The sequence below is a fragment of the Notolabrus celidotus genome, chromosome 19 (genome assembly GCF_009762535.1).
Source record: "Notolabrus celidotus isolate fNotCel1 chromosome 19, fNotCel1.pri, whole genome shotgun sequence".
NCBI classification, from domain to species: Eukaryota; Metazoa; Chordata; class Actinopteri; order Labriformes; family Labridae; genus Notolabrus; species Notolabrus celidotus.
The window spans coordinates 24,769,904-24,795,725 of NC_048290.1; the positions used below are offsets into that span (position 1 = coordinate 24,769,904).

The 25,822-nt window shown below is 38.4% G+C and overlaps 2 protein-coding genes across 4 annotated transcripts; one reads left to right on the top strand and one right to left on the bottom strand.

Moving 5' to 3' along the window:
- On the bottom strand, positions 1-25,822 carry pde6b (phosphodiesterase 6B, cGMP-specific, rod, beta). The gene is made up of 29 exons (XM_034708988.1): positions 25,730-25,822; positions 24,103-24,157; positions 23,711-23,805; positions 20,546-20,715; positions 18,534-18,704; positions 17,231-17,337; positions 11,692-11,961; positions 11,193-11,504; positions 9,237-9,389; positions 8,231-8,320; positions 7,949-8,089; positions 7,761-7,835; positions 7,581-7,645; positions 7,428-7,494; positions 7,271-7,318; positions 7,027-7,176; positions 6,738-6,881; positions 6,569-6,634; positions 5,717-5,866; positions 5,516-5,623; positions 5,310-5,419; positions 4,137-4,224; positions 3,949-4,049; positions 3,738-3,845; positions 3,599-3,662; positions 3,434-3,508; positions 2,365-2,448; positions 2,076-2,220; positions 1-1,977 (listed from the first exon to the last, which is right to left on the bottom strand). The coding sequence occupies exons 7-29, from the start codon at positions 11,848-11,850 to the stop codon at positions 1,919-1,921; spliced, it is 2,562 nt and encodes an 853-aa protein (XP_034564879.1). The 5' UTR covers positions 11,851-11,961; positions 17,231-17,337; positions 18,534-18,704; positions 20,546-20,715; positions 23,711-23,805; positions 24,103-24,157; positions 25,730-25,822; the 3' UTR covers positions 1-1,918.
- Positions 5,755-18,941, top strand: rbp4l (retinol binding protein 4, like). 3 transcript variants are annotated; one of them, XM_034708991.1, is made up of 5 exons: positions 5,755-5,853; positions 16,998-17,115; positions 17,209-17,345; positions 18,290-18,402; positions 18,485-18,941. In XM_034708991.1, exons 2-5 carry the CDS (start codon positions 16,999-17,001, stop codon positions 18,706-18,708), a joined length of 591 nt encoding a protein of 196 aa, XP_034564882.1. In that variant the 5' UTR covers positions 5,755-5,853; position 16,998; the 3' UTR covers positions 18,709-18,941. The 3 variants fall into 3 exon arrangements, with proteins under 3 accessions (XP_034564882.1, XP_034564881.1, XP_034564880.1); XM_034708990.1 differs by lacking the exon at positions 5,755-5,853 and adding an exon at positions 14,456-14,557; XM_034708989.1 differs by lacking the exon at positions 5,755-5,853 and adding an exon at positions 16,327-16,584.

A 25,822-nucleotide genomic window follows, 5' to 3' on the forward strand; every position in this document is an offset into this window, starting at 1 on the left:
TCCAGAAAAATACATTTGCTTTATTGTTCCGTCATTTTACAAATATAGTTACTGAATGACCGTTCATTCATTCATTTAAAGATGTTAAATCTCAAGCTACTTTTGTAAAATACATCATCAGGCTTTGTATGCCTTCATTTAGAGAGGATAGGACTGGAAAGAGAGGGAAACCAGAAGGGAGTGGGGAGTGATATGGGGGGGGAAAAGGGCTGAATGGTCGGGTTGACCAGCTGAGGACCACAGCCTCTGCACATGGGGCACGCAACTCAACCACCAGGCTGAATTGGCCCAATATCTCAAGCAGATTAAGGTACATTTACTGTCGACTATTGTACAGCCATCTCTGATTTACACTTCTTCTTTTTTAACATATGTGGCATGCTTTAACATATGTACATTTAGGCAAGCAAGATTCACATATTTAAAAAAAAAAAACGCTTCAGGATTTTATGAGGTAACAACTTTTACCTCTGAGAAAATCATCTATATTTTGACTAAACCTTAATATAATATAATATATTACAGGGTGGAAGCTTTTATATATAATTCATGACGTGAAGTTGTTTTTGCAGCTGTGCCTGATGTGCACATGTTTTGCACTACTTCCTCAATTGTCCTGCCTCCAGGTCTTTGACCCGATGCTTTTTGAGTTTGGGCATTTTCCACATTTACATTTTTGTGTTCTGTTTTGTCGACACATCAAAACACATCTTAACCTATCATAGCCCTGTACCAAGATCACAAACCCAGTTACTGTTCAGTGTTGCTAGGGCTGACCTCTGCTGCTTCTCACGGTGTTACCGATCCATGGAGATCATGAATTTCCCATCCAGAGTAGACGAGTTGTAATTTTTGGCAGCAGTTGGAAATAGACAGTTGCTTTATGTGCTTTAAAAAGTATTATCATTATATGCATAATAATAAGCTTATCTGGAAACAACATATGTCCAGAACAGAAAAGTGTTTCAGTCTGCTCTTATTCTATAAGACATTAGAACTTGTATATTCATTATATACATATTTCAGCTACTCCCTCATATGTATTTAAAAAGCATCACAAGAAAGCAACTACAGACCTTTCAACATTTAGAAGTATGATCTACTGCAGCTGCCTTTAGCTTTTCTTCTATGTTTGGCTCTGTGAAATCATAGTAAACAAATTCTGACTGGAAGTAGTGTACAGGGTTTTATCAGATGACAGGACTAAATATATTTACAGAATCTAATAAATACTCTGTCTGCTAACTGTCTGAACGTATACTTTTAAACATTAAATGTATTTTGCAAGAATGTACAATATACATAGTACCGAGGTTCGTGCATGATATTTTCTCAAATTTAACTTGGTATTTGTAGTAAAGGATTTTCCTGTACAGCATGTACTCTTAAAATTTACATTGTTTACAAAGGTATCACCAGCTATACAGATATATGTACAAATGTTATCCTCTTAATTTGTCCTTTGATAACTACTGTAAAGAAACAGACACACAGTTTTTCTACCATCAGTCACTAAAATCAATACCCAATAGGCAAAGAAACTGGTAGTGTATGAGGATGGGAAAAAAAACATACCAAAAATCATCTTGACTCCAGATTTATAACTAGGTATATAAGAATAGGTAACCATCCCTTGGTGTGGAAGATTAGGTTGAATATCTTCACTCACCTGAATTAATGTCCTTCTATGACTCGACATTTTCTCAGTTTCAGGTTTCTCTCTAATCATATCCAGTATTCCTGAATAAAAACCTAAGAGGTGTGCCCTCTCTAATCATTTTTCCCATCTGACTTTTTTCCCCCTTGACATTAAGACAGTCACATTAGTTAGCTGTGGAGCTCAGGGACTCCCAAAGTAGTCAATCATACTGTAGGTGCTCCATTTACAGTCGCATCATATGCACAGCTTTGTGGTCCTTTAGCACACTGAACAGGTCTTGGAACCTGAGCCTCCACCAGCATGGTTGTTTGTTGGACCTAACAAGATTCAAGGAGCGTTTTTTAGATCAGTACATTGATATAACAGGGTTTTTTTTCTAGCAGCTGCTATAACAAATCTCAAAGTATCACTTTACCTTTGGCTGCCTCTTGTGCAGCCTTCTCTTCCTCTAAGGCTTTGAGTTTAGCCTCATACTCTTCCTTTTTAGCGTTCCACTCCTTCCTGTTGTTCAGGATGCCGTCCAGCATGGGCTGGATTTGTGGGTGGAAGCGAGAAAACTCCTGGGAATAAAATAATATAAAATAATGTACCAAAAACTGAACAAAGATTGAAACAAGAAGTTAAACTTAGGGAGGGCTTGTTCATGTTTGTTGAAGGAAATAAACAAGTGAATGTCTTTTATTTTTTTCACACTTAGTTATTACCTTGTAGACAAATGTGCAGACGAAGTCAATGAAACCGCACTGCAGCTTTGGAAGGTCTGCTGACTTGTTTCTGTCCATCATGGGCTGTGGGAGAAACAGTAAGTGTTACTGAGCACTTATGAATACTAGCATAATACAGCAAAAGGACACAGCGATACAGGACACATGAAAAGGTCAGAAAACATGCTCCCTCTCAAATGTTATTTGTACTTAGCTGACCTGGAAATCAGATTCAAAGTCATGTTGGCATCAACATGCCATCACCCTGCCTTGTGTCTACAATTCTATACTGGTAAGGTCTTGATTACATTAAGTTTACATTCATTTTGTCAACTACCTATATAAAATGTTTTGCTTTCATCAGATTTATATCAAATCTATATATACACATATACCTATATATTTTGGGGCTTTGCTTGTTAGTCAAACAGTAAAAGTCGTGATGGAAATCACATTTTTTTTTATAAACTTCTGAAATCTATTTCAGAAAATAATTATCAAAAACTTGGAAAGCTAATACAATTCATATATGGCCTAGCTAGTTATTCACTGATAAAGCTCAGTGCAAGTTCAAACAGGAAATTCACATTAATCCATCTTATTGTCTCAGTCCTTCTGATAATCAGCTAATTATGGGCGTTAACTCTGTCAAGTACTGAACCAACCAGATTAAGCCTCAACCTCTATCGACCAATTATCCTGCAGCTGCCAAAAATGTTAGTCCGTTCGTCTCTGTTCTGCTTTCAGTCATCATTTTAGTTTGAGCCTTGCATCCCTCCTTCACCCGCTCGACTCTGATTTTGTCTCATCAGTGTCCAGCTCCTCCTGCATCCTTCCTTCCCTACCACCACCAGTATCTACACTCCATAAGGGGGCTACCCTATGCTGCTCTCGGCCTCACTACTCCAATCAGCAAAAGCATTTCACATTTCTCATATTGTAAAATAAATAATTGCTCACTCAAAATTAAGTCTTTCCTGATTGAAATACTATTATGCACCTTTACCGTGACACATTTTTACACAACCTAAATAGATATACTCATATCTTATACACTGTGTAAACTCACAATCGGTTGCTGCTCCAGTACTGTCCTCTCCAGGTCACCCTGCTCCCAAAACTCTGCTGCTACAGACAAGGCAACCTAAAACACACATAACACACAGAGTTAAACACATCATATGCTGCAAACTCTAAGTGAGTCCCTCATTTTAAACAATTTTGTGCATCTCACCTTGCTCTGTACCTCCCAAGGCTTAGTGATAGCTGACAGGTCACACGCAGTCATCATCATGGCCCTGAAACAGTCATGATTAAGAGAATGAAAAAGATGTAAAAGGATAAAGGAGTGTTTTGATGCTTGTTGTACTCACATGAGGATTTCTTTCCTGGTTGTTTCTAGAGACATGAAGTCAACCCACTTCTTCTCATCCTCATATGTGTGTGAAAGGTCCACGATCTTCTGGAACATCGTTCTCTTCCTGGTGAAGTATACAGAGAGGGACTAGTATTCAATGTTTTTTAAAGTTAGAGCAAAATGAAGGAATAGACAAGCAGAATGGGCCATTGGGAAGGTTTGCTGACTTGAAGTAAAGAGCCAGGTCAGTGGCGATGATGGCGATGTCCGTGAGATGAATCACATGTTCCACCTGACGCCTGTGGAGGTTTTGGTAGATGTTCAGTGTCTGCAGGTAAGACAAGAGGTGAGAGATATGTTAGCAGGTTGGGGATTTGATTAGGAAAACATCATTAGCTCACATCTTCTGTCTCACCTCATCAGCCAGTAAAAACTTCCCAAACTCTAAATGGTGTCGTTCCAAAATGGATGAGCCGTGAAGCTTGGCCAGAGGGTTGCCAGATCTGTTGAAGTTAATGAAATTCCTCAGATATAAACACAATTAAACAACCAAAGCACTGACAAATTAAATGATGATGTGTAAAAGTCTTTCAGAGTGTTGGTTTGAGACATTTACAACAAATGTTCTCTCTACATCCACAACAATCAATACAATGTTTCTATCAAGATTAGTAACCTGATGTCCTTCTGATAGCCACAGAATCAAATTAGCTCTAACAACTTTCAAGAAAGATACACTTGAGTATCATGACATTATGTTTTTTATACTTTTCTAATCTTCAAAAATACAGATTTAAATGAAATTGTTCGTGACTCTTCCACTTCATTGCAACAACAAATTAAACTCATCAATCATGTAAGTGCGTGTGGTTGTGTTGTAAATGACGAGTTTCAGATGTGTCCTCTTTGGAATGCAAAAAAAACTTCTTCAGCCACTGACATTGGGTATGCCAGTCCATTTATTGAAAGGAATCAAAACAAGACAAAACAAACAATAACGTATCATTAGTCCTTGCTTAAAGCACACTCCATATACCTCCCTTTTGCACAACACCTGTGCCAACTAGTGCCGCAAGTAAGAAGTAAGTGCATATCGCAGTGTAAAACGCACATTCATAGGCTTTTAAATGGGCAGGGTTGCAATCTTACTTTCGGTATTGCAATATCTTTAACGGTAACCTCTGCACTGTGATTCTGGGGTATATAACGAAAAACGAAAGAAAGCTGAGGCTCTGGTTTGGCCCACTTGGTGGAGTAGGCGCCCCATATACAGAGGCTATAGTTCACGTTGCACTGTTTGTATGATTGAATCCCAGTCCCGACATGGTTTGTTACATGCCCTCTTGTAACTGGCAGCCATTTCAAGACAGTTCAATTTGCCCTCTCTATATCTCAGCTACTCTTTAACCCTTCTAACCCTTCAGTGCGTCTTTTTCTACATTTTTGTTTAATGACAATACATCTGAACCTTTAACTGTATACATTCAGTTAGAAGGTAGAGAGTGTTGCACTAATTTACCAAGCTATGTAAAGTATAAGGGTGCATTTTTTTTCTACTAACAATAAACAAGTTGCCAAGACCACTTACTTGACTTGGTACAAGTTGTTTGTTCCTCTGTGATCAATGTCATGCAGGAAGCCTGCAGTTATCATGGCCATCACCTCCAAGTCAGTGTAGTATCTCTTTAACAATCCCGTCTGAGAAAAAAAAAAAAAGCATTGTTATCAGGAATGTTAGTGCTCTCAACAGCTGCTACTTTAAATTGAATTGTGAATGGTGTAGAAGAGCCTTACTGTTAAGAGAGTAAACATGGTCTGTCCCACATTAAAGCCATGACGCCAGTTGTGGTAGGTGATTTTTCTGTAGCCTTTACTGACCGAATACATGAACCGGACCAGAACCTGGCAGGAGAAAAATGATTGAGCACACAGACCTTTGCTTTTTAAGTCATGAAGAATAAATCTCTGTGTCTGTTTTTGGTATGTTTAGATCACCTCCTGGGGGACCTGGAACTTCTTAACCACCCCGACCTCATAGTACATCTGGATGCCGCACTTCACCAGCTCCATCTCTGTGCAGTTAAAATCCGAAAACCGGAACTCGTAGATCTCAAACTTCTTAATCAATGGAGGTAGGTCTTTTTTCTAAGAAGGAAATGAAAGAACAAATATAGAGACAATGCAATGTTTACAGAACACTCATTGCAATGGTGGAAGGACAATTCTGTTTATACTGGATTTATAAGGCATGTTAAAAGAAATCTGGGAGATAAGAAACAAGAGTACAAATACCATATTGACCTGAATATAAGACAGTTTTTTCCCTTGAAGTGCATCTAAAAAAGCAGGATCATCTTATACTTATACTGGGGGTCTTGACTTTTGAATGCCCTTATTCTTTCACAACAGAGGATGGTGCCCCTTAAAGTGAGTGCACCCCTCATGACTGAGGCCATGCGTCACTCACAACTACAGCACCAGGGGGATGTAAGATGGAGAGGCACAGTGATCGTCTTGAACAAAGTAGTTCAAAGTAAGCCAACTATCAACTTAACTATCAACTGAGGCTGGGTTATGACGCTGATGTCATGATCAGGGTTATCAATGTAGCCGAGACATTGAACTTCTGTCACTGAACTGAAATATGGTGTCACAGAGTGTAATGTCTGAAGATGGCCAGCCTTAAAATTGTTGGCAGTAACAGAAAATCTCACTGTGGTTCTTTAGCAGCTGTTTCTAAGAGATTGGCAGGAGATTTTAACAATGAGGGGGTCATCTGATAATCAAGGTCGTGCTATATTCGGATCAATGCGGTAAAATGTAATGACACTTCAGTGACTGTGTTACCAGGATATCGAGGAGCTCGTCCTCTTCACACTCTCTGGGCTCATTGCCATAAACCTCTCTGGTGTTCTGGGAGAAATGAGAACACAGAAACAGTTGTAAAACTTCTTCAAACATAATATTCTAATATTTACAAAGAATTAACAGGAAGAAAACCAAAAACAGCACTGACCAGGATGTTCTGAATCTCATCATCCCGACATTTGACATGGTAGAGCACCATGTCTTGAGCGATGTCTTTCCTGTTCTCAAGCTTGTTCATCTTGTCGTAAGTGTCCGTGTTCAAAACAGACCAGCCTAGGAACTGAGTCAAAGCCTGAGAAAAAGGACATCATTACCATCAGTATAATATAAACTTTACACATCAGGCATGATGTCAAACTGTTTAATGTATGCAAATAATTCTAGAGAAGCACATTAATGTAAGACAGTTGCTTTTGTTAAGAGGAAATAAAAGCTACCTCCATGAGCTGCTCATCCTGATCGTCAAAAGGTTTCCCATCCTTTCTGTTGTAAAAAGTGGCCACTCCCACAATCTCCTCTTTTTTGTTGACGATTGGCAATGAGAGAACGTTTTTTATGGTCCAACCACTGCTGTCAAGAGGCTCGGTCTGCAACAAGCAAAACAGTGATGCTTTATGAATACCACTGAAAATATCTGGACTCTTCCTTTACAGCAGAGGTGGTCTCATTTGAGTCTATTACCTGAAACTGGAACATCTCATCTGCTGCTGCGTTCATAATGTTACAAATCTAAGGAGCAGAAATAAAACAGATTCATTAAGTGTGAGTAAAAAGACATCTTCGCTTTGGCTGTGACTGTTTTAATAATTTGTGGGAATTCAATGGAAAAAAAACTCACAAAGCCGCTCTCAGCAACGTAAGTAGGCAGGCCGCTACTCAAGGCCCAGTGATCTGCAGGCGGAGTGCTGTGTGATACAGACAAGACGACTACTTTAACAGATGTGAGCCCATATTAGGCCTAAATGTTGCTTTAAAAAAGATCACTACTCACGGTATTACTTTAATATCTTCTTTTCCATGTAATATATAATCAATAATTTTGTAGAAAATCACTTCCTGGAGAAAATAAAAGAGATTACATATAAGACAGTGGTAGAGGAAGCCAAGTGTAACATTAAGAAGGCCAAGCCGAGGGTTGCTTATTTTAAATTAGTAAGACAAACAAATGTACTCTGCCATCAGGAGTGACAGGTCCAGAATATGGCGGCTGCTCTCCCATCAACACTGGCCAGATATCAAAGAACTCCTAAAAGGGAAAAGAGACAAAGAACTGTATTAAAAAGTCAGCCTTTCAAATGGATAAAACTGTGAACAGAAAAAACAGGATATTACAGGAAAAGTAAAAAGGAGGTACAGCACCTTATCCTTTGTCATATCCAGTAAACCCACAGAGTAGCGGTCACAGTTGAGGTAGGCTCGGACCGTGTACAAGGCTTTGTGAAACTGTCGCTCAATGTCTGTCAGCTCTTCAAACACCTTGTTAGCAGACCACAGCAGCAGCTAGAGGAGGCAACATGCATACGCTTATCATAACAAGCCTTCATTTCATGTAGTGAAAATCTACTAAATCTAATAAGGAGAATGAAACGCCAAACTCTAGAGGTGACTGAAGTCAATAATGCACAGATCAACATCCCTCACCTGTCCTTTACGTGTCTCACAGTTGTGGAGGTAATTCAGGTGGTAGATCTTCAAGTTCAAGGTTGCGATTTTCATATACTTTAAAAAGAGCTAAAAAGACAAATAAAAGAAACAAGGCAAACTTAAAAACCTTGACAATACACATGATGAGGACAAAACTTCTGATATGATTGCATAAAAGGTACGCCATAACACACATGTAATAAGTGAATATAGCAAAATGATTTTGTGTTCAGTCAAATATCTTATGTTATAGTGTAAACGTGTACAGACATTGATAAGAACAAGCATTGTGAAATTTTCTTGTTTTATGCTCATTTACACTAAAATGACAATCTTTTCATGAAAAAGCATTTTGAGGGGATAAAATCAAAATTTTGTTTTTCCTAAATAAAGAAGATTGGTTTACTTTTTCATGCCTGATAATTGCCTTCAACTCCTTTTAAGGTAGTGGTGATTTCCAGGGCAGTAACAACCCTGAATGAAAGTTTTGCATCACTTTAAACTACTTTCTACACATTTCCTTTCAAAGAATAGCAGTACAGGAAGAGGCTTGATTCCTGCTTCTGACATTCAAATAATGTATAGAACAAAGTTTTCTTCAAGTTTGCCCATGATAATAGTGAAAGGCTCACAATACAATCTAGGTGCACTGTAGCTTTAAATACATAAATGACTTGACAACCTTCATTTTGAAGCTTGAGACGTCATCCTGATCTATGATGGATCAAGGACCTGTATATATTAAAGGCTGGTCTCATTCATGAAGACCTTCATACTCTGCTTGTCTGCTCAGAAATTCCCTTCCATCTGCAATAATGGTAATAGTAATAGCAATAGCATATTTACAGTATGTTATAGCAAGTGTAATCATCTCTATAAGCAGGATCAAAACCCTTACAAAAGCTTTGATGTTATTTTGAGCTCTGTGATAACGTCTATGTATGTCAAACTTTGCCCTGTTTGTGTGTGCTTTTGTGATGGTTCTTGTACCACTGGGACTCACATCTTCATCCTCAGCGGTGAAATGAGGTCCTGAGGTCTTGTTTAAAGCCATGATCACAGCCACCATGTCTTTGCCGTTCATGATCGGAGCTGCTAGAATATTCCGGGTTTTGTACTCTGTGAGTTCATCCACAAACGTGCTGAAGTGCTGGCTCTGGAGGACAGAAGATACACACGTTGAGTGTATATAAAATATACTTCCATACACACATCTGCAGACCTATATCTATATCTATATCTATAACTATATATTACATTCCTCCAAATTTGTATTTTTCTTTGAATTGATTTAAAACAAAATCTTCCTTGTAGTCAACCAGCATGTCACCACTGCTTGGTAGTTAAAGTTTTTTTATCATAAACCTGCAGTAAAATGAGAACAGTATGTCATCAGCTGAACATCTTTAAACACTTCTACAGGTATTCTATTGGATACAGTGTACTGACACAGCGACTAGTTTGATCTGTGTTAGATTCCTGCTGACTAAATGCCAGAGGCGCCTAATCCACAATTTGAGCAGGGACTGATGGGATCTGAATTATAAATGGATTATGTCTGAAAGGGGATTAATATGCTCACTTGGTCAAGTATAGCTATGTATTTGTGACTTACTCTGCTATCACCTGACCACAGCCATGATGGGGTTCAAGCACAGTGTGATTCATTAAACAAATAGTTTGTACTTTAACACACAGTGTTTTTCAAAAAGTGGCCTCTCCACACAGTGCCTTTACACCAGTGAGGTATCAATAACCACCTCATAAATTAAAGCTTCATGAGAGCATATAGTAGTTTTTATAGATAGAATCATACAGGGTTTTTTTAATGATACATTTCAAGAGTTTCCATAATCTTGAACAAGTCAAATAAAAAAAATGTGTCAAGCTAGTCAGGATTTTTGAAAGGTTTTTTCTTTTTTGTGACTGGTAAGATTGCAATCACCCTTTCCCTACCCTAACCTTTTCCAAAATAAGCTGTACTGTTGATTTTCCCAAGCAAATGCTATTTTTAACTCTGACCTACGTCTTAGTTATAAAAATCAGATAACATGTCTCTTCATATTTCAACAATATGTCAGCCTGAGTTTTGTTCAGCATTTAATTATCATTGATCTCTATCTACAGATGAAGATATAAATATAGAAAGTCTATTTGGAGGTCTGGATTTTAATATGCGAAGTGTTCTGGTCCCAGTTTTTAGTATGTTTTGAATCTGAGTAGTATTGACCAATCACATATCAGCAGGCTTTGGTGTTAGCAGAAAATCCAGTCCATGTGGAGAGCAAAAGCAGACGGCATGATATCCTGGCTCCCATTGGCAGTTATCCGACAACATTGTATTTATCTTTATTAACAGGAATGTCATTGCAAGTGCAACTCACTAACTGTTCAAGATCAAATATTTAAACTCAAGCTGACAATCTGCTCAAAGCTTTGATGTAAAAGCCAATCAGCATTTTGATTTTCCAACTCCTTTTAATGCATCACAAGTGTTAGATCTTACTTCCGTTTAGCAAACAAGCATTTTAAAAGCTGTTTCCTCCTCCTTTGAGAACAGACCTGACACATCTTGCAATTTTATTCTTTACAAACCTGCATCATGATTGCAGCAAACTTAAGGTCAGGTAATTGCAGGTTGGTTTGTAACATGAGCTCATATCTCTGAAGCAGGGCGACCTCTGAAGGTAGTGAGAGTAAATCTTCTGTGTAACGTGTTATTTACGGTGAAACTGAGACTCACCATACAGTATGGCCAATTTTACTTTGTGTTTGATCTGAAAATGACTGCCTCACAATTTTCTACCTGGCCTGTAAACAATGACGCCAAAATGGAATTCTTGGATACAAGTCATTTACTGCTTACTGCTATGCTGGAAATACAAAGAAGTTTGCCACGTCTCCCAAAGCCATATATGGTTGCCAGATAATAGCCAATGATCCCTAACTCTCTCCTTACCTCTGCGACATCTTTAACATTGACAGTCTTCTTGGTTAGGGCCACATGGCCGACTATTCCCATGTCTAGTGGATAGACGATCTCAGAGTCCGGTGGCACCACACAGTCGTCCAGCTGTGCCTCTGCGTTGACGTTGAAGAGCCTTGTGGCGAGCTCTCCGATGCCGTTCCGCTGTCGGTACATAAACAAGCTGCATCGATCTGCATGGATGAGCGCGCTGATTCTCTTTAGGATTTTGAAGACCACCTTTTCCATGTTGACATTCTCCTGCATGTCTTTGATCAGGTCGTACATGATTTGGCTTTCCTCAAACTTGAAAAAGACATAAAACAGAAAAATAGTGACATTTTAGAGTTTAGCTTTAGTAAGAAAACAGTAACACCTTCTAATAATCGAAGGAGTTGGATTTCATTTAGGTAAATACTGAGTTGGATTTCATTTAGGTAAATACTGTCTTGCCAACCTTATTTATTCATAATTAATAAAAACCACAACTTACCTGACTGAGCTCCTTATACTGGCTGAAGTTGATCTGTTTCTCTGGGAGTCCTGATGCCTTGGATATTGAGGCAGCACTCATCGTCTTGGCAAAGTATTGTTTAGCAAACGCAGGGTTCTCTCTCAGGAACTTTTCCACATCTTCCCTTTGAACACCCATGGTTCCTGCTTCCTCCTCTTCTCCCAAAGTGCTCCTGTCTTCTCTCTCTTCAGCTCAGAGATGCAGTTCCTACTCGGTCCAGATCTGCTCTAAAAGAGCTGCCGCCAACTTCTTGGAGCAGAAAGAAAAGTAAAGTAGAACAAAAGACACTGCAGTCAGTCTCCTGGTTTATCCTCCAAAGAAAAAAAATGACCAAGGTATTAATCACAAAGGCTGAAAAAAAGAAGCAGACACATTCAAAAGCAGGTAAAAAATAATCCCCCCCTGCTAGTGGGATGAGAGAGTGCAGGCGAGCCCTGAGGAGAAGGCAGAGGGCTGAATCCAAGCAATCCTTCTGTCATCAGCAGATAGAGCTGAAGGTTAGCAGGGATCTTCCTGTGCTAAACTCATCAGCTGATCATCGTAATGGATAGGTGGGCCAAATGATTGAGTGTGTTTCAGTACATCCAGAGTTACTTTGACAGTGTGCATAGATAATATAAACAATGAGCTTTAAATCGGCAGAAAAATCAACTTTTACATGCCCCTGTTTCACATGGGCTTTTAAGGTTAGCAGAATGCTTTGCACAACATATTCCTTTTTCTCTTTTTAATATACTCTAGAATTTTCAATCTCAGGTTGGAATCCAAATAAGCATTTCATATGCACATATTTTAAGTGAGCCTTTACAACAGAATAATTTAAGTCTATATCTAATTTCATCAGTCTCGAATAAATGCTTGCAAAAGTACAAAAACAGCACAAAAAGGAACTTTGAATCTTCAAGTAGTAAACAAAATAATGTAGAAAATATACATATATTTTTGAAATAGATATCAGAATTGTCTGGCAACGTACAGAAATATAACACCCCTAATAAAAATGTTAAACCTGTCTAATAAAAAGAATGTTATCTGCTATGTGTTGCAGACCGTACTCTCTTTCTCTCCATCACTCTCACACATACAGGTCCAACAGTACAAGCTCTTTAAGTCCTTATTAAATAAGGCCTCCTCTGGCATAAGCCCTATTTAGTTAGGACACTAGCTGATTATCTCAGCACCCCAAACTCCCTGCATTCTCTTTAGTAGTCTACATGTAGTGCATTTCTGAGTTTCCACAGCAGTGACTGTCATTATTATAGGGATGTGATAGATGTTCAGCAATGATCTAAGAAAGCTGAAATTGTAAAGACAGTTAAATGTATTATAACAGTTCAACATTTATGAGAAATGGTTAGATTAACAACAAACACACACAGACCCAAAGTGGAAAAAGAGAAAGTAAATCCTTTCACTCAGAACAGGGAGGTCCTGTCTATTATAAGGTTCCATAAACACCTTAAACAAAAGGTCAAATAGATAATCTGTCTTCACTATAATAGATTACAGCAACTCCAGAGTGTGTGTGGGTGTGTGTGGACTTGTTGTGTCTCCTGTGTAAAGCCACTAAAACTGAGCATAGGATGGTCACTGTGAAGCCATTCAGTGCTGAAACATATTCTTAATCTTAATCTAATCTTAAACAGTTGGACAATGAACAATGGATAACAGTCGACACTTTGTAGCTCACAATGGCAATGCTAATATGCTAATAATAATGTCAACAAGGTTTATTATCTTTGTGTTGTATTTAAGCATGCTAATGCTATTCAGATTGGAATTATATATATTTCAGCTCAACAAAGCTAGTGGGATATATCATCTGAGAGCTTTGATATCTGTTAAGAGATGTCAGTGGGTTTAATCTCATTGTTGTTAAAAAGAAACACTTTTTATGGTTCTAGTTGTCCTACGATTGTGATCAGTAAAGTAATGATAATTAAGAGTTGGAGGAGGGAAACTCAGTTTGGGATGTACCTTCATAATACTTATTTTGCTCTTAGATAGGGCTGTGTAAATATTGTTTAAAAAATACCACTTAACTAGAGAAATATGAATATATTCTTTTGATTTTTACAGAAAAAATATACCCTTTTCAATAATTTGACTTAAATCTATTGTTCCATGTCACTACATCTACACATACACATAATTATTAGCTGTGATGCTGACACTGACCACAAGATGGTAGCAGACCCATATCTTAACATCTTTGCTGTTAAACCATTGGTTATCTCATGCATTTGTTCAGACTTGAGTTGAGTGATCAGAGTTCTTTCAAGGACTATGTGAGTATGAGCCAAATTCATAGACATGATGGATTTAAATTGGGTGTTATCAGCCGATCAAAACCAGCCGATAACTGTAACCTGAAGCTTGGAACATGCTTATTAATGAAGCCACCTTTGGGTTTAAATTAGTCCTTAAGATAAAACTTTTTTTTACATTCTTCATATTATTTATTATCTATCTATTTATAGAAGTAGAACCTTCCATAAGCTATTTCTGTAGAGTAAACAACCCCTTAGATAACTGTTTTATGAAAAATATATGCTCATTTTAAATTTGATCGAGCAACATGTTTTAACAAAGTTGGGAAGCTTGATCAAAAAGGACATTTTTAACCAACTCTTAAAAGTAGTGAGGGAATTAGCCTTCCTTATATAAAAATTATGGATGATTCTAAGGAGAGGGGTCTAGTAAGTGAAGGCTCTACCTCTCATACTTTTCTTCCAAACTTTAGGTACTACAAGCAGCCATGCATTCTGAAACATAATTATCAAGAATCAAGAGGCGTAAGAGTCCAACGAGGAGCATTGGTGCCTGACCACTGAGAGCTCTGTGGGTGAGAAGAAGGACTTTAAACTCTATTTTGGATCCTAATTGGCTTGACTGTCTGTACCCTCACTGATTAGACGTGTTTACCAACAGTGAGTGATAAGTCAGCAGTGATGCACTTACTCCTTTCTGTACAAAAGAAATACATGAAATAACTTTTAATTTAGAGAGGCATATGCGTAAAAGGATAAAGTTGTAGATATGGAAAACACTGGGTGTTATTAAATGCTGTATTATGCAAGCAGTAGACTCATGTGACTGAGGTTAATCCAGGAAATGAGAGTTTAAAAGTTCACAGCAGAGAGAGTGAGTGGGTGAGAGTGTTGGTGCATGCATTACCACATAAAGTTGAAGCTTCAGAGAATCATACCCCTGCTTTGTTTTGACACTATGATAAAAGCATTTGCAAACATACCATAAAGCACATAAGCCTGTACTTAACAGTATTAGAAATGATTTGGACTGTGGTAACTTAGAGGGGCATGTACTCTTATTGCTCAACAACAGGAAGACAAATTAACTATTTATTTTCAGTTTACTCTCTCTAATGGTATGAGACATTGTTTCAGTTCCCTTTCAGACCAGGTCCTTAAACTGTAACACTGTATATCTCAGTATGCGTGCATATTAATAGAATTCAGCCTTACGTCTGACAACTTTCAGATCATTTTCTGTGCTTTTTCATACAGCACACCTTTCATTTTGTGAACTCCTATTCTTTGCTGTTTAACTCAGCATGGATATAAGGTTAAACTGTTTCATCTGTTCCTAAAGAGAACGCCAATTTATGAGGTAATCACTGTTTGAAAAGACAAGAAATGGCTTGTATGCAATATATAAGTAGGCTAAAGATTATTATTACATCTTATTATTATCATATTATTATTATTTCAAATTTTGCTGTGTTTTACTTTGCTATCTTCTTGACCCTGCACATGCTTAGAATTGTGAACATTCACATCTGTGTTGTACCTAGCAAAGAAACCTCTAAGTATCTATTGTGGTCATCAGAAACTCCCTTTTGGAAACAGCTTTTCTATCACAGATATTGGCTTGATTTTTCTGCATTGTCTCCAAAAGTGAAAGAACAATATAATCTGCAAAAACAAACAAGCTAACTCCATTCCTCAGTTAATCAAAACATATCTTCCATATGTTGTCTTTTTTGCCTATTGTGTAATAGATACTTTGCATTAAGTTGTCAAAATGTTCAATTCCCTGATACTTTTCAATACCATGTGTGATTGCAAACTTTACAATACCCATTTCTTACATTTAGTTGTAACCAAAAGCACTGAAGCCTATATGTAAAAAAACCTATCCTCACTCTGCTGTGAGCAAAAGAAAGTGAGAGAGTGAGCAGTGGTGGTTGATCGATAAAAAGAGAGAGAGAGAGCCAGTAAAGTAAACTGTGGCAAAATTGAAACATTTAGAAGTTATATTGATTTTTGTCCAGGGCAGTTACACTCTTAAGAAATCCTGAACATGTCCACCCCTCCGCACCAACGTGCAGGAAGGTGCCTGCTTTAGTTTGCTTGCAGCTGAAGTCACGCTTCTTCCTGCCTGCTGTATGCTTCTCTGATCTATTCTCAGTCACAACCACTACACTTCTAACTTCCCTCATAATTTTTTCTTTCAATTTTAAAATCTTAAAATAACTTTCACTCCAAACTTCAATCATGGTCATATTGAGCATTTCATGCTGTAGCTGTATATTCAGCTCATGTGTATTCATCCCTGGCATATATGCATGTGTTTACTTGTGTTTCCAGTCAGTTACATAAAGGTCTGATTGTTTTTATTATAACTCTTGGGTAGGTTTGAACATATAAGCCAGATTACAGTTAGGATTTCAACCCAACAGGATTACCTCTAGATTTAAGCACCTTATTTAGTTCCAAGCAATGAAAATCAGCCGTAAGCTTGTCTGTGGAGCGTGTATATAAAGGCTGTCACGGACACAGGACCCATTCTGCTGGATAACCATACAGAAAGTTGTTGAGTTTTGATCTGTGTTGCCTCCTTCTGAAACAGGTAAGATTCTTACATAGATTCTTATTTTAAATGTCCTTGCAGTTACTTGTTTGGAGATTCTTTGAAATTAATAAGTGGTAATGAGCAGAATGGGAGATTAGGCTGTGTGAGGGATGTACATTTTCTCTTGAATTGGCTCTATAACTGTTGAAGTAATATATCAAAACTCTAACAAACAATACTATTGTGATACAGTTTGAAGGCATTCTAACACCGGATTTTTTTTTTAGACTTTGCTTACCTGTCTAATATTACAGGGTACGTCGTGGTGTATGTGCACTTATAGTTTATCAGAGGTTATTGAAATATTTATGGAATATTTTTGGACTATTTTGTCCAAAACAAAAATGTGTATCCAGTAAATGTGTAAAAACAGCCTTGGACCAATACATTTTCATGTATGTTGCTCACAGAATGGGATCCTCTAAACTGGCCCTGCTGCTGATCGTCCTGTCCTGCGTAGAACGCAGTTTCTCTGCCTCCTGTGTCGTTGACAGCTTCACAGTTAAAAAGGACTTTGACCCCAAGAGGGTGAGTAAATTGAAAAACAATAGCATAAAGTTTAATAAGAAAAGTTGAAAAAAGTTACTAAATGTCACTTGTTTTTTATCCTTGGTATGACAGTATGTAGGAAAGTGGTACGCACTGCAGAAGAAAGATCCAGAGGGCCTGTTCCTGCAGGACAACATCTCAGCCGAGTACACCATTGACGATGACGGCTCCATGGTCGCCTCCTCCAAAGGACGTGTCACTCTGTTCGGGTAAGTCAGAGTCACAGAGAGAGACTTCTTTAAAACAAAATCATAAAATTCACTTCTACGAAGGCAAAACCAGCTGGCTAATCATCATCTTTTGGGGCGAAGGGTCAAATTGGTCACAAAGACCTTCTTGACACTAAGACCCAGAGGGATTAGAACTGGTCAGTAGTTAAGAAAGTGGCCTGGGTCCTGCTCAACATCCACTCCAAGATTTAAGCTAGGCACATGTATAATTTTCTAAAAGCACATTCTGAGCAGCATTAGCTACAAGCTGAGTTTTCCCTGGATTATGTAGGATTAGGAAAGAAATGCAGGTTTGAGAGGAGGGTTTTTACACAGGAATGTGAGCTTAGCTGCAGTTTAGACACAAACGTGAGAACTTCAACTGACTCAAGTGCTCATGACAGGGTCTGAAAAGTATATATGATTCATTAAAATCATATACAGCACTCCAAAATAAATATGGTCCTGATCCGGCATGTTAAAATAAAAATGTTTAAAGTTGCAGAGGTAAAAGCTCCTGATTGATACAGTTATTGTCCAACTTATTTTGCTTGAATTCTGTGGAAAGAGGTTCATGGTTTTTCACACAATTTGCCCAGTTTCTCAATAAAATCAGTTTGTTTTTTATTCCTCTACCCAACTCATTAGTCCTTTTTTTTCTAGGCAGCGTTGAAAACATAGAAAAGCAAGAGGATCAGAGAGTATTTGCCTAAGCTGCCTATAACACTTTAGTGCTAATCTATCAAAATCAAAGTTTCCCTTATGAGCCCCTGTGCTGCTCTTTGTTTAATGCAGTTGTTTATTTGAGCCCAAACGATTAGCATTCTTCATGTAGACCTCTGTATTGGCCAAAGAATAAGAGAGAGGGAGAAGTACAGAATCTTGGACATAGCTACACATTTTCTCCAACAATACTAATATATGTGTTGCACATTGTGTTGCAGTTTCTGGGTTGTGTGTGCTGACATGGCTGCCCAGTACACTGTCCCCGACCCCACCACCCCCGGCAAGATGTTCATGAACTACCAGGGCCTGGCCACCTACTTGTCCAGTGGAGGTAAGCTGTGCACCAATTCACCCTTTCACCCATCTTACTCTGTGCAACCTCTGACTCCTCCCTTCCTCCTTTGCCCAACCAGGTGACAACTACTGGGTGATTGACACCGACTACGAAAACTACGCCATCACCTACGCCTGCCGCACCCTGAAGGAAGATGGCAGCTGCGAGGATGGATACTCCCTCATCTTCTCCAGAAACCCCCGCGGCCTGCCTCCCGCCATGCAGCGCATCGTCCGTCAGAAACAGGAAGAGATCTGCATGGTTGGAGAGTTTCAGCCTGTCCTGCAGTCTGGAGCCTGCTAAAGAAAAACAGTGATGGAGGGTGTGAAGCTGAGCTGGAAAGCAAGAGGGAGGAGAATGAGAGAGTGCATGTGACAGAAAGTGTGCATGTGAGAGTGATAGTGTGCAATGAATGGACAGATGCACAAAAGAATAATATTTCAGAAAATGACGCTAAGAAAGTGATAAACCTACATCCCCAGTTTTAAAGATTTGCATTTGCTGTTTTGATCTGTTTCCACTTGTATCACTCTGTGTTCATCCATTCTTTGTCAATGAACATCTTACTGATGCTGTGGTGTTTTAAGCAAATGTGAGAATACAAAATAAAATATTTTTTATAAACAAATATTGGCCTTTTTTGTCTTTTCTGATGAAAAATAGATATAGCATGAAATCTACCTCAAAATGTGTTTTAAAAATGTTTTTATGGTTGAAAAAGTAAAAAACGAAACTGCTGTCTGTAGTGTTAGCACGCATGGTAGCAGTTCAAGGTTGAAAACAAGTTGCACTTTGGACAGGTAAGTGGCTCAAGGGAAGGCATCCAAACCCGACACAATACGCACTGAGCAGTAATGGGCTTACAAATGGCCTGATGCTCACAGACTTTAGTCCTATTACACCAAATCAACTGTAAGGCCACTTAGCCTGTCCTGGGGTCAAGGGTCACACCAGCAGCCATGTCTTTCTAGGATTGCAAAGATGACTGTCTTTCTCTGTTTGTTTCTATAGCTGGTGTGTAATCTTGTTGATGTGATGCAACATACTGGCAGCATGTGCTAAAGCCAATTACAGTCCCTAATGTAAATCAGTACAATACACCTGATGTCCTGGCCGACCTCACGGAGGACAGCCTGTCAGAACACTTTAAATAACAAAAGCTCGTTTTAGATTGTCTGTTCAAGGCAGGATTTCTGAGTTACGCCATGCCATCAATGTAACTGTCTTGGAGGCGTAGTGGTGGGGGCCAAATCGTGCCACCACTGAGCCAGCACAGGAGGTAAAGAGGTGTTACAGGGTCCAGACAGTGGCTGTAAAGCTGGCAGAGCAGAACAGCACTTTGTGTGTGTGCATGTCAAGGGTGTGTGATGTGAAGCTTTAGCTGTCTGTGTACATGTTGTACCTCCTGAGCTTCTGTAACTCGTAACACACTCGTAACACAATGGTCATAACACTTTGCACACACTGATAGACCAACATTAGACTGTCTGTCACCAATTAAGTACCAAAGTACAAAGATGCAGAATGGGCAGAGATTTGTTACAGGACTTTTGCAGACTTTGGTCTTCTACAATGAACCTGTTCATAATGTGACGCTCATACATGAGACTAAAGAAGTGATGCATCTGAGAAAAACAACAAAAAACTATGACCCAATAATGACATTTTTTTTTTTTAGAACTTATTCAAAAAAAAAATTTTTTTTTTCATAATGACTCATGCATTACTTACAAAATTCAGATAGATAATAATAATGGTCTAAACTGTGCATTAGTCCATTTTTTGCAGCGTTTATCTCTTCTTTAGATCGAAGACTAAAGCTGAGACAATAACAGGTTCTCCAGTGAAAACACTGTACTATTTTTATAACAGATACCTTTTTGGTTTTTAACCAAACATCACACTCCTGATGTTTTAATTGTTTTCAGAAATATATACTCAGTTTGGGGCACAGGTGGCATAGTAAGTCAGTCCTCGTCGCAGCAGAACTGGTCCGCTGCATGTCTTTCCCTGCTCTCTGCTCCCCACGATCCCTATCTCTCTATAGCTGTCCTATCAATGAAGGCTAAAATGGCCATATAACTTTAGAACATGAAAATCAAAAACTGTACACCCAGTTTTAATTTGAGAAGCATCTCACCTGCACATGGGAAAGTCTGACAGAGGATTGTGGGTAATCTGTGATTGGCTGGTGGGACAGTGTGTATCTTGAGTTCACCAGGTCAAAGCTTCAGTTGGTCTGCCCGTAAACTAGCTTAGCCCTGATGGGATCAGCTGTTGGGTCTTACTGGAAATGAGACAATCTCTAATCTGCAATTAAAAAACAGATAAACACAGACAATGTTTATACTCCTGTCATTAGTTAGCCTGATAAATGTTTGGTTGTAAAATTTTGACATGCTTTAGAGTTATATCACAATAATGATGAAACAAACATTACATACTTTGGACAGAAAAAGTAGTAAGAAAAAAAAGGTCCTACAAAAATTATGAATGAACAAAGTCTAATTTTTTTCACATAAATAGGTGATAAGCCTAAGATAAGAATCTAAGTGGATTCATCTGTATATGTTTGTGAGGCTTTAACTCAAATACTCCATGTCTGGATGATACTAGAATTAGAAGTTGTGTTGCTTCACTTTCTGAACTCAACCCAAGTGATTAACAAAGTTTTCTAATTGAACCTTGATTCTTTGAAAGTTGAAGAGTTCTGCTTCTGCTTAAACAAAAGGCTACTGTCCTCAGACGTGTATATTCATCTCGTAAAACAATATTTATGAGGACATCAACATTATGTTAAATGAGTTATGATGTGTTTGAACTAAAATTCTCCAATGCTCAACAAACTTGTACATGGTGGACTTTTAGTGACTTTAGACAGCATAAACTAGTGTTGCTGACGTCACAGGATGAGGTGAATTTAGAAACAGCTGAAAGAGTGACAGAGACAGGGGACGATGCAGGTTACTATGACTCACCTTAAAATTTGATTGCAAAATCTGAGTTTTTGTAGATCACTGAAATGACATTATCATTGTTACGATTCATATTATCCTTGTGGAAGGAAGTGCAAGTGAGAAAATGTGTTTTTTGGCATAGGTGTTTTGTCTGAAAAATTGACCAGCTCAAGACTAGCCACTGGTCATCATCATCTTTCTATCTAAACAGTGTTTTTTCTTTAAAGTGATGTCACATTTTTACCTTTTAAGTGACTCTAGTACATTTTTTTCTTCTGTTTTTCACTGGACTAGACTCCATATACTAAACCTGGAAAAATGACCCTTACATTATGATTAACTTCACTCATTCACTGTGATGGCTTCAACTGAACATCTAACTTTCCTCATTGGATTATTTGACAACTGCTATAACAAGATCCGTCCACTAGGGCGCAGTCAGACTTCACTAAACAGTAGAAAACATGAAGACATGCAATTTATAGCAATGTTAAGATGAGTCAGTCATTTCTGTTTTTGTTTGACTAGTGTAACTTATTTCATTAATTTGCCTAATTTAATCCTAATTATTTCTTAATATTTCTAAAACCCACCAATTGGCATGCTTTACTTTGTTTTCATCCCACAGATAAATATTTGGAGCTTCTCAGGGGGATCTAGAAGTATTCCCATGACATAACAGTATCTAAATCCTACATTTCCATGATTACATAGAGTCAGTTTTGTACTTTGGCGTGCAGGGATTCATGTTGAAGCTGTACCTCAGAGTAAACATGTGAAGGGACTGAGGGTGTGGGGCTCTGAGAGATAATTGGTGCTATTGTGTTTTCGTTTGTGGGCTGAGGGTGGGGATGAGATTTGATCTGACTGAGGGGATTTCTGTTGTACCTTTAAAATGTCACACTGTCACAACACAAAAAAGAAGAAAGGGAATGAGAAAGTGTGTTTTTAGATGTAAGCCTCTTAATGGTGACTGAACATAGCGTCTGAACTTGGAGAATATCTGAAGGTGTGTTTGTTTTTAAAACATCTCCAGACCGTTTAATCCAATAATCTGGGTGTCGCCTGCTCATCTGTGTTGTCGTTTTTTCTCCCTTGTTATCTCATAGTGTCTGTTTATGTCAAAGAGGTACACAAGAAAGAAGGTGACTGCCTGGGTACTGTAGGTGCCATCAGATAACTGATCAACGACACTGAACTCAGAAATCTGCTCGACAGAAGTAAAGCAAAACTGAGCACAACTTTATAAAATATAATTCACTGTCACAGACACACAGACACACAGTGGCTGTTTAACAGCTCACATACAAAATGCTAATGTGGTAAAGCCAAAAAGTCATTAAAAAAACCCAGAAAAATAAATGCTTTATACAATTTTTAACAGTGGTACATTTCTTAGCCTCCACACAGAAACTCTAGATGGCTTCTCAAAACAGGTACCATGCTGACTCTTGTTAACTATGCATGGTAAACAACCCTTTTCCTTAAAAGCCTGAACCAGACACATGACCTTTTTTGGAGAGTTAATAGGTCATTAACTTTTATAGCAAATTCCACTTCAGTGAAACAATTCCTTCAGAGAATAGACATCCTTACATCACATGCCATGGGCACCTGGTTTAGACTGTAGACATGCGAGGTGATAAAAGACTGAATGCAGTTGATGTTTAATCACTGTCATTATGATCACGGGGCACCAGGGTGAGACATTTCTGTCTGTCTTCTGTTTGCCCTAATATCTATCTGTATAAACGCTCACTGTCTTTGTTGACTACCTGTCTCTCTGTTTGGCTTCTCCTGACTCATCTATCTGCCTGTCTCTGGTTTTTATGACTCTCTGAGACGTCTAAGAGGGAATCTGTCAGTGGTCCTGACAAATCTATCTGACTGCTCTGTAAACAAACACTGCCTGGGGGAGGGGCTGCGGATCGCTGGAGGATAACCTGAGGCTGGAGTCAGCAGTTTTTCACTTGTCATGTTTCAGGTAATATTCTCTATCTATGTTCTACTTTTAAGTTGTCTTTACCAAAAAAAGAAAAATGCCAGTCTTACTTTATGGTTGAAAACTGCTTTCTAACCACTCAGGGGCCATACAGTTTGTTGTCAGGTGGTCTTGTTTTTGTTTTCTGGTCAACTTTATTTGTCACACTTGCTCTGTAAACAAGAAGTCTGAAAATCACTGAAACCTTCTCTGCAGAAACGAGAGTTGGTTCAATCGGCATGCACATTCAATGTCAACTGCAAGGTTTTCTCGCAGTAAGTTGCATGGAGTCTCTGAACTTTTTAAAATGACAGAAAATGTTAAAAAATGTCCTCCAAATAAAAGCAATCTAATTATTTCCTTCTACCTTTCAGTCTTGAAGATTTCTGAAGTGTGATGACCCCATTCACAAAAGTCTTGGCCTTTAATTGTAGGTTGCTGGAACTGGAAGCCACAGTGGGCCTGTTATGTCATGACAAAGAGTGTGTGCAGTTAGTAGTTGCTCATTAAAGGATCAATGGATAAAGAGTCACATTTTTTTCTCTCAAGTGGAACAGAGGAAAGAAATCCTTAAATGTCTCTTCCTTCAAGTGATGGCACCCACCTGGCTTATGTAACTAACTCACTGATAAGCCTGCCTTTAAAAATCTATATTGGCTCAATCAATCAGTCATTCAGGATTATTTGTCTTACATTTACCTAAATCTAAGTCCTTCAAGACAATGCTTACACACATATTGCCTGTCACTTAACACTTACCTCATCTGTCTAATTATAGTGCTGTCCGCCATATGAACCTCCTCATATTGAAGACCTGCAGAATATATCTGGATGAGAGACAAGTCTTCACTCCTTACCACAATGAAAACATGTCCACATCTAAAATAATGAACACAGATATTATATATGTATCATACTATTACAAATGACTAGAGAAAGGCATTTTCCTTATACGTATATTACTATTGAACAAACCAAGTACATCTAAAAACAGCACAACCACAAACATAACCTTACAAACTTCAAGTTTAAGTCAGTACAAAAAACTGCTGTGAACTCATATACTATTTTGCTGCCAGAAAAAGCAACTGTACCACAGTCAGAACTATAGCATTGTATCAAAGAAGATTCATTAAAACCTCCTGCTTGGTCTCACCAATGGGTGATTCCCAAACTGGGAGGCATGATCCCAAAAGAGAGCCAAGAGTTATGACAGGAGGGGATGTAACAAGGCCTAATAAAAACAGTGCACACACTTCTACACTGCAAACAATGCAAAGCATGACCAATTTTGTAAAATAACTGCCATGTCAATATAAGGCTGACAATGATTTTACAACAAATATCACAACTTCTAAAATAAATTGTGTCTGAGGAAAAAATGAGGAAACAAACAATCAAACAAATCAAATAAAAATTGGAAGTTGCATGTTGCAGTGTCACTTTCAGTTGCTCCCTTATAAAAAAAACAAAGCAGCTTGTTGCTTTTTCAGTTTAATGTCACAGACAATGTTTCAAACAATTCTAAAGATACAGGATTTTGTCTGCAATGAACGTGTGTGATACCATGTTTTAATTCATATCTATGTGTTGATGTGTGTGGTGGGAACATAGACTGTATATGAAATGGATGTCATCTCGATCAGCTCAAAGTGAGGCTGCCACAAAAACTGCTCCCCCTAGTGGCTGGCTTCAGTATAGGTCAAAAACTCTGTCTCCCCAATTCATTGGATTGGAGCTGTGGTCAAACTTTAAAAAATAAATACACGTGGTACGAACATTTCTCACATCCGTACGCTGTGGTGATATGTAGTTATTATTTGACTGTTTTGTGTTCAAGGCCTCTTTTGAAGAGTTTCTTTTTCGTTAGTTATTAGAAGTTAAAAAACGGGGTTTTACATCTGGGTTTGCTTTGATTGACACCTGCCGTAGAGAGGAACTCAGTAGGACCATGTGACGCTACGCTGTAGGGCGGAGCTTGTTACCGTGGAAACACACAAATTCCCTACTGCGCAGACTCTGGCTGAAGAAAATTTAAAAGATGTCTGCATTCTGGAACGGGATATTTTGGCTTCAAAACCATACAATGGGAAAAGGCAGAGCGACGCTGTTCATTATAGTCTATGGGTGGGAGAGGGGCCGCTTTAAAAATATTTTTATCTATCAGAGGGGGGCACTGCAGAAAAAGTGTGAGAACCACTGTGCTAACATTAGCTCAATAAACACAGCACTGTACATAAGAATATTGGTTTCAGCCAGAAACAGCAGTAATCAACTCCAGCTAGCTAGCAGTTCACTGTTAGTTGTGGCTAACGGTAGCCACAGCTAATGTTAAATACAGCACATAACACATGTGGCTAGCTATTGACTCATTATGCTCACTTACAGTTATATTGAACACCATTGAGACAGTTCTCCTCCTGGCTGTCCTTTTCAGCATCCTCATTGTCCCCCATGTTTGGCTAAAGGATGTCTCCAC